The sequence below is a fragment of the Budorcas taxicolor genome, chromosome 1 (genome assembly GCF_023091745.1).
Source record: "Budorcas taxicolor isolate Tak-1 chromosome 1, Takin1.1, whole genome shotgun sequence".
NCBI lineage: Eukaryota > Metazoa > Chordata > Mammalia > Artiodactyla > Bovidae > Budorcas > Budorcas taxicolor.
Genome location: NC_068910.1, coordinates 110,404,824 through 110,429,213, shown reverse-complemented (window position 1 = coordinate 110,429,213; position 24,390 = coordinate 110,404,824). Strand labels below are relative to the sequence as shown.

Here is a 24,390-nt window from a genome sequence, read left to right as displayed (position 1 = left end):
CTGATCTATTTATTTGCATTCTTTTTTTGGTAAGTTTGCCTTCATCCATCTCATAATTTGTAGGCAGTGAGCATCTTTGTGTCATTTCCATGTTTTCAATAATGGATACTTGGACATCTATCAGCCTGTGAACTGAAGTTTCATTTTGAAATGGGAAAACAAGGTAACATATTTGCTCCATGAGGGAACAGCTGATTTAGGAGAAAAACTTATCTTTATTAAGTTGAGATATTTTAGCTAAGAAAAATATGGGTCATTTTTTTTTTTCTTAAAAATGTTTCTAACAATTCCCAGTAGAATGGGTGGGGCCAGCCTTTCAGATTTACAATCCAGCTGCAATGAGTCATGCCTCCTAGCTCATTCTATTCCCAAGTGTGCAATGAATGCAGAAAAATGGTGTGAAGGTCATAATCATCAAATCAGTTGCATTGTGTTCTGCAGAAGAACCTGGCTGGAGGTGAGAAGGTGGGAGGGTACCAGAAAGTAACTGATGATGTAAAGAATCTAAATAGAAATTTCCTGAGTCATGCGTTTTGTAAAACCTTACACTATCTGTTTGATTTAACAAGACACAGGTTAAATCACTCCCCTTGGGGTAATGAGACAGATTAAAACACACAATTTACAGCTACAGCCTAGTTGAAATGATTCCTTATCCTTTTTTCCTTCACTTAGTTGCTTTTTTAGTGGTTAAGGGAATAAATAGGAAAAATGTAACCATAATATCAGAGAATAAGGTATAATTATTTACGTATGTGGACTGTGATGATTATGAAGTGGCTGTGTACATACCATAATATATGTTCAATATGGAGTGTGGATAATGAAGTTTTTGCTTCATCTTGTTTATGATGACACTGTATTTAAAGTATGGGTCAGATAAGCCCATGTTACTGTACTGTTTGCTTGACATGCTCTAGTCTTAATACCAGCTAATTAGAAATAAAATTTTAACAGTCTTTATGTATATGAAAGGTCTTTTTTCTCATGTATAGAGTTGTGCCATTTTCATTATTAATAAACTTCTCTTTCAAGAATTTGCCTACACTTTTTGTCAATTAGAAGAAAACGTAGATTGTAGCAGTAGTTTAGTTGTAATTACCACTCAGAAATACATACAGTGTGAGCATGGTGTGGGAGAGATAGTCTTTGATTCATCTTTGTGAAGTCAGAGTCTCCGAGAATTGGAGACAGATTCAGAGCCCAATTGTTGCCCCGAAAGTTGTTGATAGTTAATGATGCTAAGTTATTATTTGGCCTCTCTTGAACTTCAGTCTTTTAAAGTCTTAGAAACTTTCATTTTTTCCTCATTTGCTTAAGGCAGGGATGGAAGGAAAACTGGTGGAGTTGATTAAAGAAAAATTAAGGGTGAGCAGCTAACACCAGATGGTCTATAACAAGAGAAGGAACTGGTGACCTGTCTACAAGAGAACAAGAAGGCATGAACATGGTATAAGAGCAATGTAAAGCAGTTCTGCCTGGGTAGGTCAGTTACCACTTACCTAAGCATCAGAAACCTCAACTTAATGTTTTTTCCCCTATGTTTGCTGGCAAGAGGGCCTGATGATGTCCTAAATCAGTCTTAGGAAAGAAAAGGGTGGTCTTGATTTGACTCCAAAGACTGTATTATAAAAACTCAACCTGGGAGAAATGTGTCCAATAAATACCTATTGATTAATTAATGACCTAGTTTTAGAAGAAATAGTCGTAACCTGTTTTTAATAAAAGTCTGGTCAGGACAAGGCCTAGTTACACTTTGGTCATGTGTTCATCCTCCTGGTCGACCTTCTGGGTGCTTCTGAATATATGTGTCATCTGAGCTAGTCCCTGATGGACTATGTCCCATGATATGTAAGGTATCTCATCAAAACACACACATATCTTGTGTTCTACCTTTTTTTTATACAAATGAATCTGTGCTGATATAATGGTAGATGTTAAGGAATCATGCTTTTCCAAGTAACACCAATATTGTATGTGTTATTTCTGTAAGTAATTTATTATTCCAAATGAACAACCACAATTGTCAATATTGCACACACCATGGCAAATTTGGGGAAGAATGCAAATTTTTAGCAGGTGGGCCTTTGAGAAAGACTCCAAAAAGTAGCTCCATCTTTTATGCCTTTTTCTGTACCAGGTATATGCTTCCACTCCACTATTTGCCAAGGTTGTGTTGTAATTTTTATCTATATTATTGTTCAGTGGCTAAGTCGTGACCGACTCTTTGTAACCCCATGGACTGCAGCATGCCAGGCTTCAGTGCCCTTCACTGTCTCCTGGAATTTGCTCTAACTCATGTCCATTGAGTTGGTGATGCCATCCAACCAGCTCATCCTCTGGACCTCCCACTAAACTGAATTCTTTGATGTCGGGACCATATCTTGCTCACTTATTATTCACGAAACCGAAGGGTGCTTAATTAGAGTTGGTCTACAGTATTCATTCAATTATCTTGAGATAATGGGTCATATGTATTTAATGACTAGCAAGCAAATTAAGTAGAACTGTGAGTGATTTACAAACCATTTTTAAAGAAATAATTTATAGAGATTTAGAAACCTAAATGATTCAAGAGTTCAGATTCATGTTTATATTAATCTTATTCTCATTGAGTAATTCACAGAACATAAAGCAGTAAGCATTTTACAAAGCCCATCAGACTGTCTGGACTGCTGTATTGAAATGTAGTAACCTATCTGTGTTTCTTAACCACAGACTCGAGGAGGAAGGCAGGACAGAGGCAGAATAGTAAGGGGAATGGTGCTGGATCGTAGAGAAAGCTTCAGGTGCTATGGCTGGCAGAGGAGCGAAGGTGGGGGAGCTTGTGGAGACAGGTGGGTTTGTAGGAACTAATTTGACTGTACTTTCTGTTGATGGCACAGGGAGTGTGATGCCTTAATATAAAAGGCATTGTTTCATCTTAAAAAACAATTTAAAAATTTATTACTTGTTTATTTCTTTATTGTGTAGGGCAGAATAAAATAAGAGCATGAGGGGGCAGGGTACTGATGTAGGTGTGACTCAGTTCTTCCCTTTAAAAAAAAAAAAACACTGCCCTGAGGAAGAATGAGTATTTAGGTTCTAGTAATTATGTTTTGTGAAAGTTAGAGATGATGTACTTTCAAAGTAGATCTTGTTCATCCTATACATAGCAGCAACCAGTGTTGGTATTTCCTCTCAGTTTCCCAAGGTTTACCATGTGGGAAAGATGACTTGTCTTCCCATTTAAGTAACTTAATCCCAGCAGAGTGGCTGGTATCCCTGTGCCCCGGAGGAAAGGCCCTGAAAAGAAAAGATGTCATGCCCAACTCCTCTGCGAGGAAGGTCCTGTCCTTCCCTCCCAGGTAGAGGCTTGGAAGCATCTACATGGCTCCATGCTCCAAGGGGATGGATATTAGTTTTGCTCGGTGTCAGGTAACTATCACATACTCAATGAAGGTGATACTGCTGCTCATATGAAAACATCAAAAGTTTATGTGGTCACAAGACACATGTTAAATGTTTTCTTTCCTATAGTGAATGAGGGAAACATTTATTTGTGTTGGCTGTGCTGGGCCCTCATTGCTGTGGTCAGGCTTTCTCTAGCTGCGCTGAGTGGGGCCTTCTCATTGTGGGGACACCTCTTGCTGTAGAGCACAGGCTCTAGGTGTGCGGGCTTCAATAGTTGTGGCATGTGGGTTTAGTCGTTTTGGTTCCCAGACTCTAGACAACAGGCTCAGTGATTGCAGTCCACAGACTTGGTTGCTCTGAGGCGTGTGTAATCTTCCTGGACCAGGGATTGAACCCATGTCTCCTGCATTGGCAGGCAGATTCTTTACCACTGAGCCACCCGGGAGGCTCATTTTCGATTCAGGTTTTAAATTGCTATTGCTTGGGAAGTACAGAAAACTAAAGCAAGAGGTTTCAATGTCTGAAGAAAAACTAAATTGTAAAGATCTAAAAACAGATACTGAGTTTCCCTGGTGTCTCAAACAGTAAAGAATCCACCTGCAGTGCAGGAGACCTGGGTTTGATCCCTAGGGTTGGGAAGATCCTCTGGTGAAGGGAATGGCAACCCACGCCAGTATTCTTTCCTGGAGGATCCCCATGGAAAGAGGAGCCTGACGGGCTACAGTCCATGGGATCGCAAGAGTCGGACACAACTTAAGAGACTAAGCACAGCACAAAAACAGATACTGGTTTAACTTCTAATTGCTTTTTAACAACAATTGGTCAAGATGACCTTCTCCCTGTCTTCTTTAGTTTACAATGGACATGACTTTTCTGTTTTAAAGTTTTTATACAGAAAGCTTTTGTGCAGGGTTTTTGTTTTTGTTTTTCCTGTAAATATTCTATGGTTTCTGGTATCTTAGTTCCTTATGAGAGAAAGTCAATCTGAATTAAAGAAAAAAATGATTCTTGACCTTTTCTCTTTTTTATTCTATTTGGATTTGAAATGCCACAGATAAAATGAGCATATAGTTCTCATTCTACCATTTAGTAACAATTTCATTTTAGATGATTAATCAATTAGTAATTTGTGTTGCAGTTACTACTGGGAAAATAGATTTAATGGCCCATTTCCAGGGCAGATGATACTCCTGAAAGTATCCGGATAAGGAGACTTTGGGTCGGAGTCACCCCTTTAAAATGCTGCGTATTTCTCTTAAAAATGTAGATGTAAATAGAACTTATTTCTAGAGAAATTTATTTTCCTTATGAAGTGTTCTCCATGACAGTAGTGGAACGATCTCTCTTCCTCATAAAAGAAAGTTCAAAAACACATGTTGAGGATTGGAAATACCTTCTGTTCAACACTATTAGCCAGGGGAGATTTTTCCATTGCTTCACTTTTTCTTATTTTACTTTCATATTCGCCAGCAATGTTTCAAAATCAGAATTTAACTTGGAATTGCAAAGCTGCAAACTTAAACGGACTTTCCATTAATGAGCAGGTTTAGACATTATTCTATTTTGAAGACAGTCTTAAATTAATTTTGACTTAAAATATAAAATTGATAGTTTGGAAAGATCTATAATGTCAGGTGATTCTTTTCAGTAAGATGGAGAGAGCAGGTATATGATAATGTTAGTGAGCATGTTATAAAAACACTGACTTTGCCAGTATTTTTTCAGCGCTGAGGTGGGAGTCACACTGACTGATGGCATTTCATCATTTCTTCTCGTCCCTGGCCTGTTATATACACTGTGCTGCTCTCCACGTCCACGTTTACATCAGAACCTCACAGTGACCCCCACTTGGGAGGGCTCAGCAGTGCATCACAGGAGGGCCAGGCTCTTCTGTCTGTTCCAGAACTGACTGGGGATAGATAAGAGTTACATGGCAACCGGCGGAGATAAACATATTACCTTGCAAATCAGTTGTTCCAGGATTTCCATCTAATTATCTTAGAAAGCTTTGTCCCCAGTACAAAGCTTGATTTAGAATGGAAGGTCGGGTTGAATTAATTATTACCTAAAATATTCACTGTTGAGGCCATCTTTTACTGCTACATTATGTAAGTCGACACATGTTTTTAACCTCTCAAATTTTACACTGATTTAAGGGGCAGACAATTCTATTCCCTAGTTATAAAACTATTCCTCAGAAGCAGAAACAGGAAGTAAAGTATCTTGGGAACTTTCCTTCTTCCAGTTGCCTTTTTATTTTCTAGGAGGCTGGAAAATACAGTAATTCTAGCCAACAGAGATGGTCATGAGACTTGATTTTCTAGTATTAGTCAACTTGCCAAAACCTAGGCCGTGTTGTACAGAACTCACAAGCCATGCAGGCCTGGACATCTAATTCCTATTTCAGCCACCAGTGGGGAGGGAGGTGCTTCTGTGTTGAAGGGAACATGGAAAGTCTACCTTGCCCTTCTCCCTAATGTGCTTTCTTGTCCTTCCATATGTTTTGAGTTGCTGATGGCTTCTAGCTCTGGCATCTTGTTCTGCCTTGGCCCTAGTGACCTGTTTGTACTGGTGGTTACTATGTGAGCTCAGCGTCTGTGCTAGAGTCATCACCTTCACACAAAGCTTGTGCTGGAGGCTGTGCAGCCCAGTCCTGGGTAGATGGGAGAGTGCTGAGTGGCTGCAAACAGAGGCCAAAGGGTACAGCCTGTTGTTAAAAGTATCAAGTAGAGATGTGGCAGATAAACAATGATATCTTTTCTCCTAGCCCCTAAGCTAGACACTCTTCTTTTTTCTTTCCTTTTTTAGACATTTATTATTTTTGGTGCACTGTATATTCATTGCCATGTGAGGACTGCTCTTGTGGAGCACAGGCTCTTAAGTGTGTGGGCTTCAGCAGTTGGCGCATAAGCTCTCTAGCTGTGGTATGCGTGCTTAGTTGTCCCTGAGGTATGTGGGATCTTAGTTCTCCAGTCAGGGATCAAACCCACATCCCCTACATTGGAAGGTGGCTTCTTAACTATTGGGCCACCAAGGAAGTCCCTAGATACTCTTCTTCAGATGAACACTTAAAAAAAAAAATCAACAGATCTATATGTGAATATTATCATCAAATTTACTTTTCCAAAGAAATATGTTTTTTGTAATGATGCTGTGGTTCTCTTTCATATACCTGTCTTCAAAAGTCTGCTACATGTTTGAGGGTCCTGTGTGATTCTGGAATTACTGAAAAATAAGACCACAGGCAATACTCACTGACTCATAATGAAATTTTAAACCTTCCTGACAGGTAGGCAAGTTTCCTCCCACTCTTATTCAATCTGAGTTTGGAGAATGCAAAATAACTTCCATATTTTCCTAATCAAAACATAAAAGCAAATCTATGTGAATATGCATCATGAAAAGTTGCCTGATTATCTCAGAATTAATCCATTGTCTCATCTCATTCATTCCTGAGGATAAGAGAACATGCTCTTCTAAATCTACAAATACTTTTTCTCCAAAGAGTTCCAGCACGGTGCAGAGTGGAAAGGGAAGGGAAAGCAGGCTATGGTAAACACATACTTTACAAGCTTCTAGCCAATATTTGGATGAAGCTTCCCTAGAGGTGTTAGAATCACATTTTTATTATTGGATTATGATAACCAGGGGTTAGGGGCTTAGTCAAGGAGACTCTGGAAGGGCTCAGGGATATAGTTTCCTGTCAGTCATGGTGATGAGAATCTGAGACATGGGTGGTGATGGGGGCAGAGAAATAAGCTGGAGAGAAGGTTCAGAAAAGCTAGTAACTAAGCCATCTGATAATGGTTTCAGAATCAGGGTGAGCTGAGGTCAGCATACAAGGCAAGACAAGGTATTTGGCAAATACCAAAGGGAAGTATTTCTGAATACCATTGCTGACTGTGTTTGGGCTGAGTGCTTTATATATAGTATTTATTTGCATTATTTTCATAACTGCTTTCAGCAATACTTTCCATCTCATTAATGATGTTAAATTTTTCAGCCTCACAGCAATTCAAAATTTTAGGGCCTCACAAACAGCCTTTTATATACAAAATTTAACATGATGGATTGGGGAAAAAGGAAATGTCAACCTTTCTGAATTGCCCCCCTTTAGGAACATCACCCAGTTAGTGATGCAACATTATATTATAAAGTAATAAATACTCATTTAAAGAGAATCTTGAAAATACAGAAAAGTGTAAAGAAAACATCATCCACAGTCTCTCCAGATACAGCTATAATGATTTTTTGCTGGTCTTTTTTTCCCACAGTATATGTGTCTTAAGTTATTAGGATCATACTCCCCTCCCCCTTTTAATCTGATATTATACAAAGAGCATTTTCATTAAAAATTCTTTAATCACATAGTTTTCAAAAAGATTTCACCACAGAAATTAAGCTGGTGGTGTGTGGCTAAGTCTGGCCCATGGATATATTTTGTTTGGCCTTTGTAATGTTCTTGAGTATTTGAACTACTTGCCAATATATTTTAAAATCAGATTTCACATCACCTAGCCTATTTCACTTGTCTCGGTGACCTTTCTGGCTACTTTCAGCATGTGCTTTGAGAGTTCTGGGATGGCTTTACCAAAACTTGCATTGGCCATTGGTTCACATATTGTGGTCACTTTTAGATTATTTCCTATTGTTTAAAAATTGTCAGAATGTTTATATTTTCTGTATTTCTGAATGTTCCTTTAAGAAAGATTTCTAGAAGTAGATTTATTTCATTGAGGTTTCAAGACTTTTCTTACCACCCTTTCTTGTCAGTCAAGCCACAGAACCTTCTTTCCATTGGCCAGTTTTCTCCTCGTGTCTGTAAACTGGGTCTTGGACTGACTACAAGGGCCTTGGCTAGACTGGGCCTGCTGCCAGCATGGAGGGGCTCTCCGTGGCCAGCATGAGAGCATGTTCAGGCGTGACTTTCTAGTCACTGCTTTGTTATAAGCTTTGTTCAAATTAATTTGGCCAGAGTGTCCTTTCATCTATTATTATTTTTTAAATCAAAAGTGAGTTAGTACAAGTCAGTTTTGTGATATTTACGTACTTTTTACCCGAATATTAGGTCACTGTTAAAAATGAATTTTTACTTCAATTACTTAAAAATATTCTTAGTTTTTTATTCCGAGTTATAAACTTTTCGGTGTTGAGTATATGGCCAATTTTAATGTTTAGAAAAACATATATTGTATTTGTTAAAAATTTATATTGAACAGTGCAGGAGATCCAGGTTCAGTCCCTAGGCTGAGAAGATCCCCTGGAGAAGGAAATGGCAACCCACTCCAATATTCTTGCCTGGAGAAGTCCATGGACAGAGGAGCCTGGTAGGCTATAGTCCATGGGCTTGCAATGAGTCAGACATGACTGAAGCTACTTAACACACAACAGCAGTCTTTATAAATAACCTATATGAAGTGAAAAGCCCACAATAATACAAAATATTGATATAGTGATGAGTAACATTCATTTGATCTTGATACTTTTATTATGGGAGTATAATACTCCCATAATATAATAGTATTATAATAGTACTCTGTATATTAGTATACACAGTATAATAATACTGTGTTCATCTCCATTTCTTTAGTTACATCTCAAGACTCACCTTTCTTTAGAGATTTTCCTAGCTCATTGCTTCAGTAATATTTTTAAAAGCAACCATTTATTAAATACTTGCAGCACACTCAGCATATTGTTGTGGGAAAGGCAAAGATGTATGAAGCACAATCTTTACTCTTAAACAGCTGCAATCTAGTTGAGAAGACAGGACACAAACACAGGGAATAAAATCAAGTCCAAGATTGGATGGAGCAAACTCCCTCTAGTGCTCAGGAGAGTCAAAGGAAGAAAGAATTCATTGTGGGGTCAATAGGCTGAACCAGGAAGATTAGTCCTAAACATGGCCCCAGTTTTAATTTAGATTCTCTTAGTCATTGTGGGTGAGCAGTGTAAGAGTAGCTGCTCACGGTAGGGGAGAAGACTGGCCTACCCTGGCAGAGCACTGGCCTGGGAAGCTGTGGGGACGCATTTTGGTGGGTAGGAGCACAAGACAGCACATTAAGAACCTACTCTGATAGACGCTGGGAAGGCTTTGGAAGTGAGAAACATGCTGATGGCAGCATGGGGGCTTTTTTCCCCCTCACCTGACACTGTGGTGTATAGTGTTAGAACAGAAAAAGGAGGACAGTTAAATGGCTATTGCCATAGTCCAGGCATGATGTAATGGGGATAGGGATATGGAAGATTTTAGAAAAATGAATGCATAGAAGACATTTTGTATGGGCAAAGTTGACAATATTTATAGAATAGTTGGATATGGAGTAGAGGAAAAGGAAAATAATCAGATGACTCTGAAATTTCAAGTTCTAGACACACAGAGCATTATGGAGTCCTTAAATAGAAAATGCTTAGTCTGGGTACTATGTCTATCTGTTTAGTAGCTCAGTTGTGTCCAACTCTTTGCAACCCCATGGACTGTAGCCTGCCAGGCTCTTCTGTCCATGGAATTCTCCAGGCAAGAATACTGGAGTGGGTTGCCATTTCTTCTCCAGGGGATTCTGTTGACCCAGAGATTAAATCTGTGTCTTCTGCATTGTAGGTGGATTCTTTACCATCTGAACCCCAGAGAAGCCCAGACTGGGTACTACTTTATGGCAAAAAGGAATGTGTATCCAGCTTTAGAAATGGTTTCTGTTTGTTTATTGGCCTGCTCCTCTCTTGAGGTTATGTTTTGTTTATATTAGAGTGCTGCTGCTGCTGCTGCTCCTAAGTCGCTTCAGTCGTGTCTGACTCTGTGCGACCCCATAGATGGCAGCCCACCAGGCACCCCCCTCCCTGGGATTCTCCAGGCAAGAACACTGGAGTGGGTTGCCATTTCCTTCTCCAATGCATGAAACTGAAAAGTGAAAGTGAAGTTGCTCAGTTGTGTCTGACTCTTAGCGATCCCATGGACTGCAGCCTACCAGGCTCCTCTGTCCATGGGATTTTCCAGGCAAGAGTACTGGAGTGGGGTGCCATTGCTTTCTCCGATTAGAGTGCTAGGTGGCAGATTTAAAAGTGAGAAGAGAATAAATGGTAGGTTAACAGTTTAGTCATGAAGGATATTATATTTTCTTTTAAGATTAAAGAATTATTTATGTTCCAGGCTCACTAGATGCAACCAAGACAAACATCATGAGTTGTTTTTGTTCCCAGGTGGACTAGTTTGGACTACTTTTTGGCAACAGACTTTGCCCCCAATTGTGAACTCACCAATTTACAAACTTATGCTATTGAAATGGGGGAGGTTGGAAGTTTCAGAGAATGAATAAATACAAATTAATTTCTGCTTTCAAAACATGCATGTGAGCATCCATGCACACATATGTGCACATCCACACATACATACACAAACACACAAATCCAGATCTATGTCTTACCTCTACTGGGTTAGTGTATTTTTTTAGAGCCTTAACAACTGTATATTTATTTATTGACTTATTTACTCTTCAGATATAGATATCAAAGATGGAATAGGAAAAAACTGAAAAAAATAAAATAATATCTTAATGTGTGAAAGGTAGGGAGTGTGGTGGGTTGTAGAGCATGGGATGGAGATAAATAGGTCTTCTTTTACTTACTTCTTTTACATTACTCTGGGGAATTTTACCTCAAACATTATAACAAATGATTCCATGCAGAAAAGGAAATTTGAACTCCTTGGCAAGAAAATCAACAAACAAGGTTAATCCTTCTAATAAGTCAGTTGGACTCTATTTTTGAGGCTTTCCTAGGTTATCAGATGAGTACAAAAGGGACATGAAGTATCTGTCTTACCTTTGCCAATTGTAAAAGGCAGAAAACAATGATTTCTTTCTTCATATTGGTGGATGAGAAGACCTCTCAGTTGGTCTGTGTGAAAAAGCATTGTTAAACAGTAATGGTAGCCAAGTTTCCCTGGGAGGGAATAATGACTTCCCAGCCCATAAACACGGAATTGCCACACACTCATCTGTCAGCAACCTTGGCTTCATACCACTAAATTCCTCTCTGTAGGGGTTTGGATTCCAAAGGAATGCCAAGAGAATGGGTGGATTAAGGCACTTAAGGCCAAGAGAAATCAAACAGTGAATTGATTCTTGAAAGCGCAACGAAGATACCAAGTTGGTTAAGACAAAATTAGTCATAAAGTACAAATGGTAAGAGAGGGGTTGGAAACTGGCTCAAACTGGCATAGACTTAAGTAAGAGCAAGATTAAGGAACAAAACAAGGGGATTGCAGGTTTACAAGCTAGGCTTGGCTTGTTTTTATAGACTGCCAACTGAATGCTGCATAAGTAGTTTGGTTTGATTTAAAGGTTGGAATGGACAGCACAAGATCTGGAAACTTAATTGTAATGATATAACTTTACATTGATTTGATTCTGGTCTCCTATGTTGAACGTAAGCAAGTAGTTCAGTTCAGTTCAGTTGCTCAGTTGTATCTGACTCTTTGCGACCCCATGAATTGCAGCATGCCAGGCCTCCCTGTCCATCACCAACACCCAGAGTTCACTCAAACTCACGTCCATCGAGTCGGTGATGCTGTCCAGCCATCCCATCCTCTGTCATCCCCTTTTCCTCCTGCCCCCAATCCCTCCCAGCATCAGAGTCTTTTCCAATGAGTCAACTCTTCGCATGAGGTGGCCAAAGTACTGGAGTTTCCGCTTTAGCATTATTCCTTCCAGTAACACCCAGGGCTGATCTCCTTTAGAATGGACTGGTTGGATCTCCTTGCAGTCCAAGGGACTCTCAAGAGTCTTCTCCAACACCACAGTTCGAAAGCATCAATTCTTTGGCGCTCAGCTTTCTTCACAGTCCAACTCTCACATTCATACATGACCACTGGAAAAACCATAACCTTGACTAGATGGACTTTGTTGGCAAAGTAATGCCTCTGCTTTTGAATATGCTATCTAGGTTGGTCATAACTTTCCTTCCAAAGAGTAAGCGTCTTTTAATTTCATGGCTGCAGTCACCATCTGCAGTGATTTTGGAGCCCCCCCAAATTAAGTCTGCCACAGTTTCCACTGTTTCCCCAGCTATTTCCCATGAAGCAAATAGTAGATGTAGCAGAAAACAAAGACAGTGTATTTTGGTTTCTGTGAAACATTCGTAGGCAGATCTGGGAGAAGATAGTTGCTATAGCTGTTGAAAACTGTTCCAATATAAGTCAGTAGAACTTCTTCCTGTTGTTGAACATGGAGAGGTGTTTGTAATAACTTAGTTGGTCAGGGTGTTCTTGCAGCCTAGACTAGGGTGGTGTTAGTCTTCTACATCATTCATAATGGTACTTTGCTTGTGGGTGTGGTGATAAAAATAGAAAGGAAGTATCTGACCAATCCATGTATTACAAATGGCAAGAGCTATGAGGAAAGAGTGGGAAAAACACTAGTTGGGGAATGGGGCTGGTTAGAACTTTAAGTCATGGATTGGCCACAAAATAACAGTGACCTTGGTCACGTTACTTCTCTGGGTTTAAATTACTCATGGTAAAAGGTAAGGAGGTTAAAAGATTGGTAACTCAACTAGATTGACTGTTACTCACACAAGGGAGTTTATTGTACTTGGCTACCTACCTTTAGGTGTGTTTAAAAATGTAATAAGTAAAAAAAAAAAAAAAAAATTGGAATGTGCATAAAAAACAGAGACGTCATCTTGCCTCTTTCCCATCCAACTGAAATGAGGAGGTTGAACAGATGATGAAGTCTCTTTTATTCTAAAGTTCTGTGATTCATTTTGTATAACTGCAAGATGGAGCCAGGATTGTTTCAAAGTGTTTTGAGTAGAAGTCTTATGCTATCAAAAGTTTCTTCCCTGGAATGATTGTTCCAAATTGATATTACATTCTTGATCAGGCTTCCTTGGTCAGTTTACATGGAAATGTGTGTGTATTTCATGGGCTCTACTGAGAGGCCTGGCATGTTTTACAGTGATTTATCGTCTTTTCGTATCAACATCAGTGTCAGGTTTCCAGATGTAGTTTGAAGGTAATATATTTATGTGAAAATTTTCAACATGGGCTAGAAACAATGGCCTTTTAAATAACTACATCATTTCCCATAAAAGACATCCTCTATGGAAAGGTGCTTCATGCTCAGTCTTTGTGAAGATTCAAATTTCTTTGCCAGTTTTTCTTTCCACATCCAGCTTAAGACATCAAACAATCAAGTAATGATTTGATCAACTTGCAAAGGTGAGTGGATGGTTTTGCTTACAGAAGAATTTCTAACAAAGGCCTGCACTTAATATGGTAATGTTTGTGGCATCAGCGAGAAATTCTATCCTTTGAGATTTATATGTAAGTAAGAGGTCATGGGCGCTGAATAAAAGACACACAGTAACCTGCATAGTTCTAGAAGTGACAGAAAAAGCTTAGTTTTAGAGAAAACACCTACCAACAGCTTGATGATAGACTAAACTGTCAAGGAGTGATATTAGGATTATTTTGGAAATTCTTGCTTTCTATGATAACCACAAAAGCCTCTTTGTCAATCTGAATGCAGTTCTTTTCAGTATGGAACATTATTTAAGAGCAGGGCTTCATGACAGGTGGTATTTTGTGGCAGAGCTCATTTCCAGCACTATTAGATGAAATATCAGTAGTAAGAAACAGAAATTTATATTCATACTAATAAGCTAGTCTAGAATTTGAAATTAAAAGTCTCTCGACATTTTGGGAATTGTCTTCCAGCAAAGAGCTGCCAAGGAGAGCCTTTCCTTTTAGGCAGTGATGACTTGGCAGTCCCTGACTTTTGTGAAAGCAGAACATGGTAGAAATAGAATGGTAGCAGGATGCCTGAAAGCTGCTTTTATTTTTAGGGATGAATACAGATTGCATAGGTATGGTTTTACATATCTCCTGCGTTCCCCTGTGTTTTGAAATATGTGGCTGCTTCTAAATCTTGAACTTTGTTCTTCTCATCATTGGTCAGAAAACATGATGTAGAAAAAAGGTCAAAGGATTTATCCTCAGAAGGTACAAGTTCAAGTCTTGACTTCTTTGTGTGTTGTGCTTAGTCACTCGGTCGAGTCTGACTCTTTGCAACCCCATGGACTGTGGACCCTACCAGGCTCCTCTGTCCATGGGATTCTCCAGGCTGGAATACCGGAGTGGGTTGCCATTTCCTCCTCCAGGGGATCTTCCCAACCCAGGGAGCGAATCCATGTCTCCCACATTGCAGGTGGATTCTTTACGATCTGAGCCACCAGGGACTTCTTTATAGGCTACATGATGTTGGGGAAGATAATTTACCTCTGTAGGCCTCAATGTCCTTATCTGTTGATTGAGAACCATAATAAGACCAACCTCACAGGTATTAAATGAGATAATTTTTATGAAAAGTTATACCACAAACTGAAAAGCCTATATAATAATATGGATTTTATGATTAGCAAATTTGGAATTGTAGCAGGGTCTCTATAAAGCAATAGAATATTTAAGGGGCAAAAATAATTTCCAAGTGAAGAATTCCTTAACTGGGAACATTCTTCACAGACTGAGAAATATTTGTGTGTTTACTACAGTGTCTTGTATTTGTTGTTCTACTTGGGCACGGTCACACTTTGCAAGGATCCCAAGAAGAACAGTCCAGAGCTGATGCATTAGGAAGGTTAACAATCTGGAGTTGATACTTTAGGGCTTCATTCCCTTGGCTCATTTCCTCTCAGTCTTACTTACCATCATTATTTCTACATGGTATAACCAGTGTGATCCTCTGGGTACATTCAATTGATTACAGGTTCAGTTTCAAACTCCTTTCCTCCATCCCTCCCTTTCTATTTTCTTTCTAGAGAAGATTAAGTGAATTGAGTTTCCCTGGTAGCTAGCTGGAAAGAAATCTGCCTGCAATGTGGGAGATCTAGGTTCAATCCCTGGGTTGGGAAGATCCTCTGGAGAGGGGAATGGCTACCCACTTCAGTATTCTGGTCAGGAGGACTCCATGCAGTTATAGTCCATGGGGTCGCAAAGAGCAACTTTCACTTTTACTTTTTCAAGTGAATTGAAGTAAAGGCTTGATCCAGATGAGCTGACACCATTTCCTTACTTTTTAAAAAAAAAAAATATGGGTAGATGACTTTATAAGAATCAGATGTTTAAAAGGGGTTTTTGTTGTACACCCACACAGAGTTTAAATTCTTCTATTTTGCAAAGTCCTCCGGTTATTTCTGTTGTCACTGTTAATCTGCTTCACAGGTTTCTTGGTCTCCCTTTATTCCATTTACTCTCTATCCTCCTGTCTTTTTTATTTTCCATTTTTACCTTCACCCCATAGTTTCTGTTGAAATGGGTTTAGCTGTTTCTTTGTTTCCTAGGCTCCTATAAGCCCATATCTTCAGGATGACATCAAACCTTCCAGGAAACTGCAAGGTATTTTCCCAAACAGAAACAGTCTTTAAAAGGATTTCTGATGCCATTTTAAAAAATATCATTTTATCCCTCTTATCATCTCCCCAAGGCTCCGATTATGTAACATGGTACCTGACATGTGCAGGCAATATGGAAAGTGGTACCCTGGTGTACTGAGATGAATTTTAAGGCTAGACTCCTTAAATTCAGTGGAATGAGGCATTTTGTGTGAGTCTTGGAATGACTTATCCTAAATGCACTTCAGTAGATCCATATTATCTTTCTGATATTATCTGGTGGTGATGTCCTAAAGGAAGTGAGGGCAAGTCCCTGTCTAATCGTTTCCTTCTTTTATCTGTTTGGAATTCTTATAGAATAAGTTGGGGAATTTGTTACCAGTTTCTGTAACTGGACTATTGCACTAGTATGCACACTAATTACTAGTATTGTGAGACTGTTTTTCTCAAGGAAACACCTCTTGCAAGGGGTATCTTCCTTGTGGAGGAGCCCTCCTGTATATTCTCACTTTCAGTTTTAGGCATGTGAGCTGTAAGCACTTTGTAATCCCTTACAAAGAGAATGACAGTTGATCTTAACATCTTTGATATAGAGGTTTGTGAAAAAATGTTGTAAAAGTTACATTTATTGAGCGGATTTATCAATACTGGAGTGAGTTCCACTTTACTTATGGACATTTTTAAGTATGGTTTAAATTCAGCTTTAGGTTGGGCAGTCTGCTTGGCTACATTCAAGACCCCTCAACACCAGAGGAAGGGCTGTGAAGATTTTTGACATTATGTTCAGTTTGGTTCAGTCTCAGTCATGTCCGACTCTTTGCAACCCCATGGACTGTAGCATGTCAGGCCTCCCTGTCCATAACCAACTCCCGGAGTTTACTCAAACTCATGTCCATTTAGTCAGTGATTCCATCCAACCATCTCATCCTCTGTCATCCCCTTCTCCTCCGGCCTTCAATCTTTCCCAGCATCAGGGTCTTTTCTAATGAGTCTGTTCTTTGCATCAGGTGGCCAAACACTGGAGTTTCAGCTTCAGCATCAGTTCTTCCAGTGAATATTCAGGACTGATTCTGTATAGCATGGACTGGTTGGATCTCCTTGCTGTCCAAGGGACTCTCAAGAGTCTTCTCCAACACCACAGTTTAAAAGCATCAATTCTTCAGTGCTCAACTTTCCTTATAGTCCAACTCTCACATACATACATGACTACTAGAAAAACCATAGCTTTGACTAGATGGACCTTTGTTGGCAAAGTAATGTCTCTGTTTTTTAATATGCTATCTAGGTTGGTCATAACTTTTCTTCCAAGGAGCAAGTGTCTTTTAATTTCATGGCTGCAGTCACCATCTGCAGTCTTTTTGGAGCCCAAAAAACTAAAATCTCTCACTGTTTCCACTGTTTCCCCATCTATTTGCCATGAAGTGATGGGGCTAGATGTCATGATCTTAGTTTTCTGAATGTTGAGTTTTAAGTCAACTTTTTCACTCTCCTCTTTCAGTTTCATCAAGAGGCTTTTTAGTTCTTCGCTTTCTGCCACAAGGGTGGTGTCATCTGCATATCTGAGGAGATAAGCATATTGTTCTTATGCATATCTGCATAACGATGTATCTCCCAGCAATCTTGATTCCAGCTTGTGCTTCATCCAGCCCAGTGTTTCTCATGATGTACTCTACATATAAATTAAATAAGCACAGTGACAATACACAGCCTTGATGTACTCCTTTCCCTATTTGGAACCAGTCTGTTGTTCCATGTCCAGTTCTAACTGTTGCTTCTTGACCTGCATATAGATTTCTCAAGAGGCTGGTCAGGTGGTCTGGTATTCTCATCTCTTTAAGAATTTTCCACACTTTGTTGTGATCCACACAAAGCTTTTGGCATAGTCAATAAAGCAGAAATAGATATTTTTCTGGAACTCTCTTGATTTTTCGATGATCCAATGGATGTTGGCAATTTGATCTCTGGTTTCTCTGCCTCTTCTAAATCCAGCTTGAATATCTGGAAGTTCATGGTTCATGAACTGTTGAAGCCTGGCTTGGAGAATTTTGAGCATTACTTTAGTAGCATGTGAGATGAGTGCAATTGTGTGGTAGTTTGAGCATTCTTTGGCATTGCCTTTCTTTGGGATTGAAATGAAAACTGACCTTTTCCAGTCCTGTGGCCACTGCTGAGTTTTCCAAATTTGCTGGCATATTGAGTGCAACACTTTCACAGCATCATCTTTTAGGATTTGAACTAGCTCAAGTGGAATTCCATCAGCTCCACTAGCTTTGTTCATAGTGATGCCTCCTAAGGCCCACTTGATTTTGAATTTCAGGATGTGTGGCTGTAGCTGATGGATCATAACATCGTGATTATCTGGGTCATGAAGATCTTTTTTGTACAATTCTTCTGTGTATTTTTGCCACATCTTCTGCTTCTGTTAGGTCCATACCATTTCTGTCCTTTATTGAGCTCATCTTTGCATGAAATGTTCCCTTGGTATGTCTCATTTTCTTGAAGAGATCTCTAGTCTTTCCCATTCTTTTGTTTTCCTCTATTTCTTTGCGTTGATTGCTGAGGAAGGCTTTCTTATCTCTTCTTGCTATTTTTTGGAACTCTGCATTCAAATGGGTATATCTTTCCTTTTCTCCTTTGCTTTTCACTTCTCTTCTTTTCACAGCTATTTGTAAGGCCTCCTCAGACAAGTGTTTTGCCTTTTTGCGTTTCTTTTTCTTGCGGATGGTCTTGATCCCTGCTTCCTGTACAATGTCAGAAACCTCCATCCATAGTTCTTCAGGCACTCTATCAGATCTAATCCCTTTAATCTATTTCTCACTTCCACTGTATAATCAGAGGTTATGTTGATGACTGTAAAGAGCCTACCTCTGTCAGGGTGGTCTTTCCTTCCTCTTTTAAGCTCCCTTGCAGATGGAAGCCGAGCACTGGAGGACCCTGCCCAGTGTGACTGTGAGCTGGTGTTTCTTTCTTTTTTTTTTTTTTTACTTTATTTTACTTTACAATACTGTATTGGTTTTGCCATACATTGACATGAATCCACCACGGGTGTACATGAGTTCTGGGCTGGTGTTTCTTAAATGATCTTCATGCATGCTGCTCGTGTGTCAGTCGCTTCAGTCATTTCTGACTCTTTGCAACTCCATGGACTTTAGCCCGCCAGGCTCCTCCATCCACGGAATTCTCCAGGCAAGAATACTGGAGTGGGTTGCCATTTTCTTCTCCAGGGGATATTCTTGACCCAGGGATCGAACCTGGGTCTCCCTCATTGTAGACAGACTCTCTATCATCTCAGTCACCAGGGAATTGTGTTCTGCTCACCCTGCTGGCTTTTGCGGGCAGCACTTACGTTAGGTCCTTCCTTGTTACAGTCTATGAGGTGTAATGATTGTGAAGGACTTTCCTTGTGTCATCATAAATGTCAAATTGGTTTTGCCAAGTGGCCCCGACTAATGAACTCTGCATATAAGACCCTCTCTTAACAATGTTGTCTAGAAAGTCTTGTCACTTTGCAAAATTACTCTGAACCCATGTAACCCTAAATTCATGGCACAGAGAAAGAGAAACACAAAACTGTATAGCCTACTAATGATTTACCACATACATCACAGTAATAATAAGTCACAAACATCAGCGGAGTCAGTAGGTACCAGGGTGCTGACCGTTTGTCTCACATTTCCTGATTTATTCTTTCAATAATAGTCAGAAAAACGTTTTTGTTGTTGTTCGGTTGTGTCCGACTCTTTGCTATCCCACAGAGAAAACCATATAGAAGTCTTTTTGATTATCATTGTCCAAATGTAACAGAGTGTATATAGATATTCCTGCCGGAGTAGATAATTCCTCAGTAAGGACGTGACACAGAAGCACAGTAAATGACATAAAGAATTAGAAAGTTGTACGGAGATCTAGACAGATACTGTCTTAGGAAAAGCTTTTTAAAAAATACTCTCCTCACCAAAAAACTCATACGCAGTTTATAGAAAAAGAATAGGCTTCAAGAATATCATAAAGAAATAAGAAATTATTGCTGAGGAAATCAATGCTGATGGAAAACATATGCTTTCTTGTTTTTGCAGTTTGGGTAGGTTCTGTGCTCTGGGTGCTGCACGTACTGTTTGAACCAGAAGGAAATTGTTGTTCTGAAGTTTATAAGAGTCAGATTTAGTCATGCGCAGGGGTGGGGAGTTGAGTGCTCCTGGAGCCTCACGTCTCTGGAAGATGTGAAAGAACAAGAGATTTTGCCAAGATTGGCTTTGCTTTCAGACTTTCCTTTACCACATTCCAGAGAAGAGAGTGTGTGGTGTTGGAACTGACCCCCTGGAGGGATGTTTAGCATCACATGGTGATGTGTTGTGGGTTAACAGGACTGGCAGTTCATGGATTGCTTTTATTTATATCCCATTCTGGGTTTTTAGGTGGTATGGAGAGTTTTGGTTCTTTCAGAACAGGTTTTATTCAGAGTATAAAGTATGAAACTTTTTTCCTGCAATGAATGATAAGTTGAAATACTTTCTCTGATAGCCTGTGCTATTCCATGACTGTAAGTTAAGCTCATTTGGAAGCTGTCTTATTTCTGTTGTGCCATCAGAACACTGTTTACTTGCTCATCAAGTTTTTGTTGAGTAACCAAAAGAAAATTAATATTTTGGTAAGTACTTAGACAAACATATTAAAGGTTAATAAGTCTGAGGTCCTGAAAGATACTTTGGTTTTATCCAGAGAAGAGCTATGGCACTAAAGGAATCAGAGTTGATACTTACGCAAACATGCTTTTCTGGTAAATAAGCAGGTCTTGTTATTTTTGACATACCATGGCTGGACTGCATTATTATGCCTCTTGCTACTTTTAGAAACTTCTGGAACAGAAAAGGGGGAAGATGTGCATAAGGGTTTCCATGGGTATGAACTGAACTGTTGGAAAGTAGTTCAGCTGGAAAATGCGGCTGTGGAGTGTGTTCAGGAGAGCTCAGAGAGCCATGGTCTGGACGCCTGGGGAGGGGGCAATCACATGCTGGGCGTCAGGAACTTTTCCAAACTGGATACTGTGCAATTAGAGGACTTTATTCACCCAGAAAATTAAGGTCTACTGAGTGATGTTTCCAGCATAATTGCAAGAATTCTAAAACTTCCACGACTAAATATTAACTAGACACTTTCTGGAGGAATTTCCACACAGGTAGAAAAGCAGCCACAAGCCTGGGTAAGGCCTAGTCCTGGGTGTCTTCATTCACCAAGTGTTTATAGAAAGCCTGCTCTATGCCAGGCTCTGGGCAAGGTGCACAGGGAACAAATTTGGATGAGCCGTAGTCTGACCTTGAGGCACTCACAGACTAGGTAGGTGATGGATGTGTTTATAACTAATGATGAGAAACTGTGAGAAGTCCTGCAGTAAGGGAATGAGGACAGAAGAGAGCAATTTAAGTGCTGGTTAACCGCAGTAAAGAATTGTTGCACTGGTCTTACAGGTTACTTAGTTCAACCCAATGTGAGATTCTCACCGCTTCATCCCTGCCAGATGATCTTTTAGCGTGTGCTCAAGCTCCTCCTCTAAAGGCAACTCATTGCATTTTCAGACATCAATGTTTAATTCATCGATGCAGATGAATATGTGAACACTTGTCAGGCATTGTGCTGGTTATCTCATTTAATTTGTACCCAGGAGTAGATACTTCTGACATCCCTCTTTTCAGATGAACAGCTGAAGCTCACAGAGGTTAAATAACTTGTCTAAGTCTATACACTCAACAGTGGCTGGAACAAGGTCTTAAATCCACCATCTGACTTCAAAGCTGTGTTCTTGATTTACCCGATATTCTCATAGATTCCTATTCTTTCACCTGCTGAGAAGAAAAAAAAAGTGTGAATTCTCTTTCTTGTGACAGTTCTTCAAGTATTTCCAGAGACTGTGTATGTGCCCCCGTGCCTCTCCCCCACCCCACATCCAACTCTTTTTTCCCGGCACCCTAGATTCTTTCAAATATTCCCCCAAAGGCAAACTTTTCAGAGCTTCCACCATCCTGGTCACCTCTGCGGGCTCTCCTGTGTGTTGATGACTTTCCTAAGATGGAGTTAACAGCATTACTGTAGCATTCCAGACATAGTTTGTCTCCTGTTGAGTAAGATGGGCATTACATCTCCGTGTCCGAGAAGGATTCATTTTAGCATCAGCTACATCACTTTTTGTGGCTCAGGCTTAGTTTGTTGTCCATAAAATTCATAGGTCTATTTTTCTCTCTCTCTTCTGGCCTTAATTACATTTATTTATAATCATGCCTCATTTTCAGCTTATTTTTTTTTTTAATGTGCTCAGGCTGTGAGATGGTTGAAAAGCAATACAGTCAGAAGTAGTTCATCTTCACATAGGTAGAAGTTGGACAGGTGTGCTCCGAAGAGGCAGTGGCCAAGCAGTTTGCAAGGAGTACTTTATTTTATTTCTTGGACTTCAAAATCACTGTGGATGGTGACTGCAGCCATGAAATTAAAAGATGCTTGCTCTTTGAAAGAAAAGCTGTGACCAGCCTAGATAGCATATTAAAAAGCAGAGACATTACTTGCCAACAAAGATCCATCTAGTCAAAGCTATGGTTTTTCCAGTAGTCATGTATGGATGTAAGAGTTGGACCATAAAGAAAGCTGAGCACCAAAGAATTGATGCTTTTGAATTGTGGTGTTGGAGAAGATTCTTAAGAGTCCCTTAGACAGCAAGGAAATCCAACCAGGCAATCCTAAAGGAAATCATTCCTGAAGATTCACTGGAAGGACTGATGCTGAAGCTGAAGCTCCAATAATTTGGCCATCTAATGTGAAGAATTGACTCATTATAAAAGACTCTCATGCTGGGAAAGATTGAAGACAGGAGGAGAAGGAGACGACAGAGGATGAGATGGTTGGATGGTATCACCGACTCGATGGACATGAGTTTGAGCAAGCTCTGGAAGTTGGTGATGGACAGGGAAGCCTGGCATGTTGCAGTCCATGGGTGCTGAAGGATTAATGGTTTTGAACTATAGTGCTGGAGAAGACTCTTGAGAATCCCTTAGACAGCAAGGAGATCAAACCAGTCAATCCTAAAGGAAGTCAACCCTGAATATTCATTGGAAGGACTAATGCTGAAGCTGAAGCTCCAATACTTTGGGCATCTGATGAGAAGAGCACAGGAATGGATAAAGAAGATGTGGTATATATAAACAATGGAATAATAGCCATAAAAAGGAGCAAAATTGTGCCATTTGCAGAGACATGGATGTATCTGGAGAGTGTCATACAAACTGAAGTCAGAAAGAGAAAAACAAATATCATATTAATACATATATGTGAACTCTAGAAAAGTAGTATAAATGATCTTTTCTGCAAAGAGAAAATAGAGACACAGATGTAGAGAGCAAATGTATAGATACCAAGGTGGAAAGGAGTAGGTGGGATTAATTGAGAGATTTAGATTGGCATGTATACACTGTTTATAACATTTATGAAACAGATAATTAGTGAACCTACTGTGTAGCACAAGGAACTCTACTCAATGCCCTGGGGTGACCTAAATGGGAAGGAAATCAAAAAAAGAGGAGATATATGTGAACATATAGCTGATTCACTTTGCTGTATAGTAGAAACTAACACAACATTGTAAAACAACTATACTCCGATTTAAAAAATGGAAGCAATACAGTTTATTTTTCCAGTAGAAAATCACAATGGAAAATTACTATATTTCATATCATATGTTATGTTGCATTCACAAGTTATTTAATCAAGCATAGGAAAACCATCTTTATGAACCAGACCTTGATGCTTAGGTTTACTATTTTGAAAAGTGACCTCAATAAATTTTTTGAAAGTGTATTTAGAGGGGAGATCTCAATCTGAATTCTGAAAGAATAGCCCTTGCTCATGTGTATCTTTGCATTTCTTTGTTGGAATAATCTGTTCTAGATCAGTGATTCTCAAATTGTAGTTCCTAGACCAGCAGCATTGGTACTGCCTACAGAAATGTCAGAGATGCTGAGTATCAGATATCCTGCCCCCAACTTGCAGACCTGCTGAAAAGGAAACTAGGAGAATGGGATCATGGACTGTGTGTTTCAACAAGTCCTCCAGCTAATACTGGTGTTCCTTAAGTTGAGAACCACTGATCTAGATTGTTTTAAGCTTTGTAGAATTATTCAGTATACCATGTGGCCAAATAGAACAGAATGAGAGAAGTTTCTACTTCCATTGCAATTATTAAAAGTGGTCAGAGACCTTGGTCCATAGAGGAGATGAGTGCCTGGCAACGAGAAACCTCACTGCTGGTTTTTTTCCCCCGCTTCCTCATAAAAGAATGAATTATTTTCCTTTTCTTTAGAAAATCAAACTAGATTTCCTGGAATGCCTAGAACTTATACTGATGAAACAGTCCTTAACTCAATATTTCTGTCAAATTCACTGCCCTCAAATAAAGAGATATACCCAGAGAAAAGACTCCCAAGATAAGGAGATTCTTAGTCATTAAAGGCCTACATGAAATAGCCTAGTGACTTAAGTCTGTGTAGCTGGATAGAGCTTGGAGAACTTGTATTTCATTGCTCTAAAAGGAATATTCTGTTCAAATAGGTAAGGTTTTTCTCTGATCTT

General features: G+C 39.5%; 1 protein-coding gene across 1 annotated transcript in view; it reads left to right on the top strand.

The window, feature by feature from the left end:
* Window positions 1–20,860, top strand: part of IMPG2 (interphotoreceptor matrix proteoglycan 2) — a 100,597-nt gene extending 79,737 nt beyond the window's left edge. Inside the window, exons 22-23 of the mRNA XM_052644904.1 lie at window positions 15,730–15,784; window positions 20,631–20,860. Coding sequence (XP_052500864.1) covers window positions 15,730–15,784; window positions 20,631–20,860 — 285 coding nt within the window. The remainder of the gene's footprint in view (window positions 1–15,729; window positions 15,785–20,630) is intronic.
* The last annotated feature ends 3,530 nt before the right edge of the window (window positions 20,861–24,390 follow it).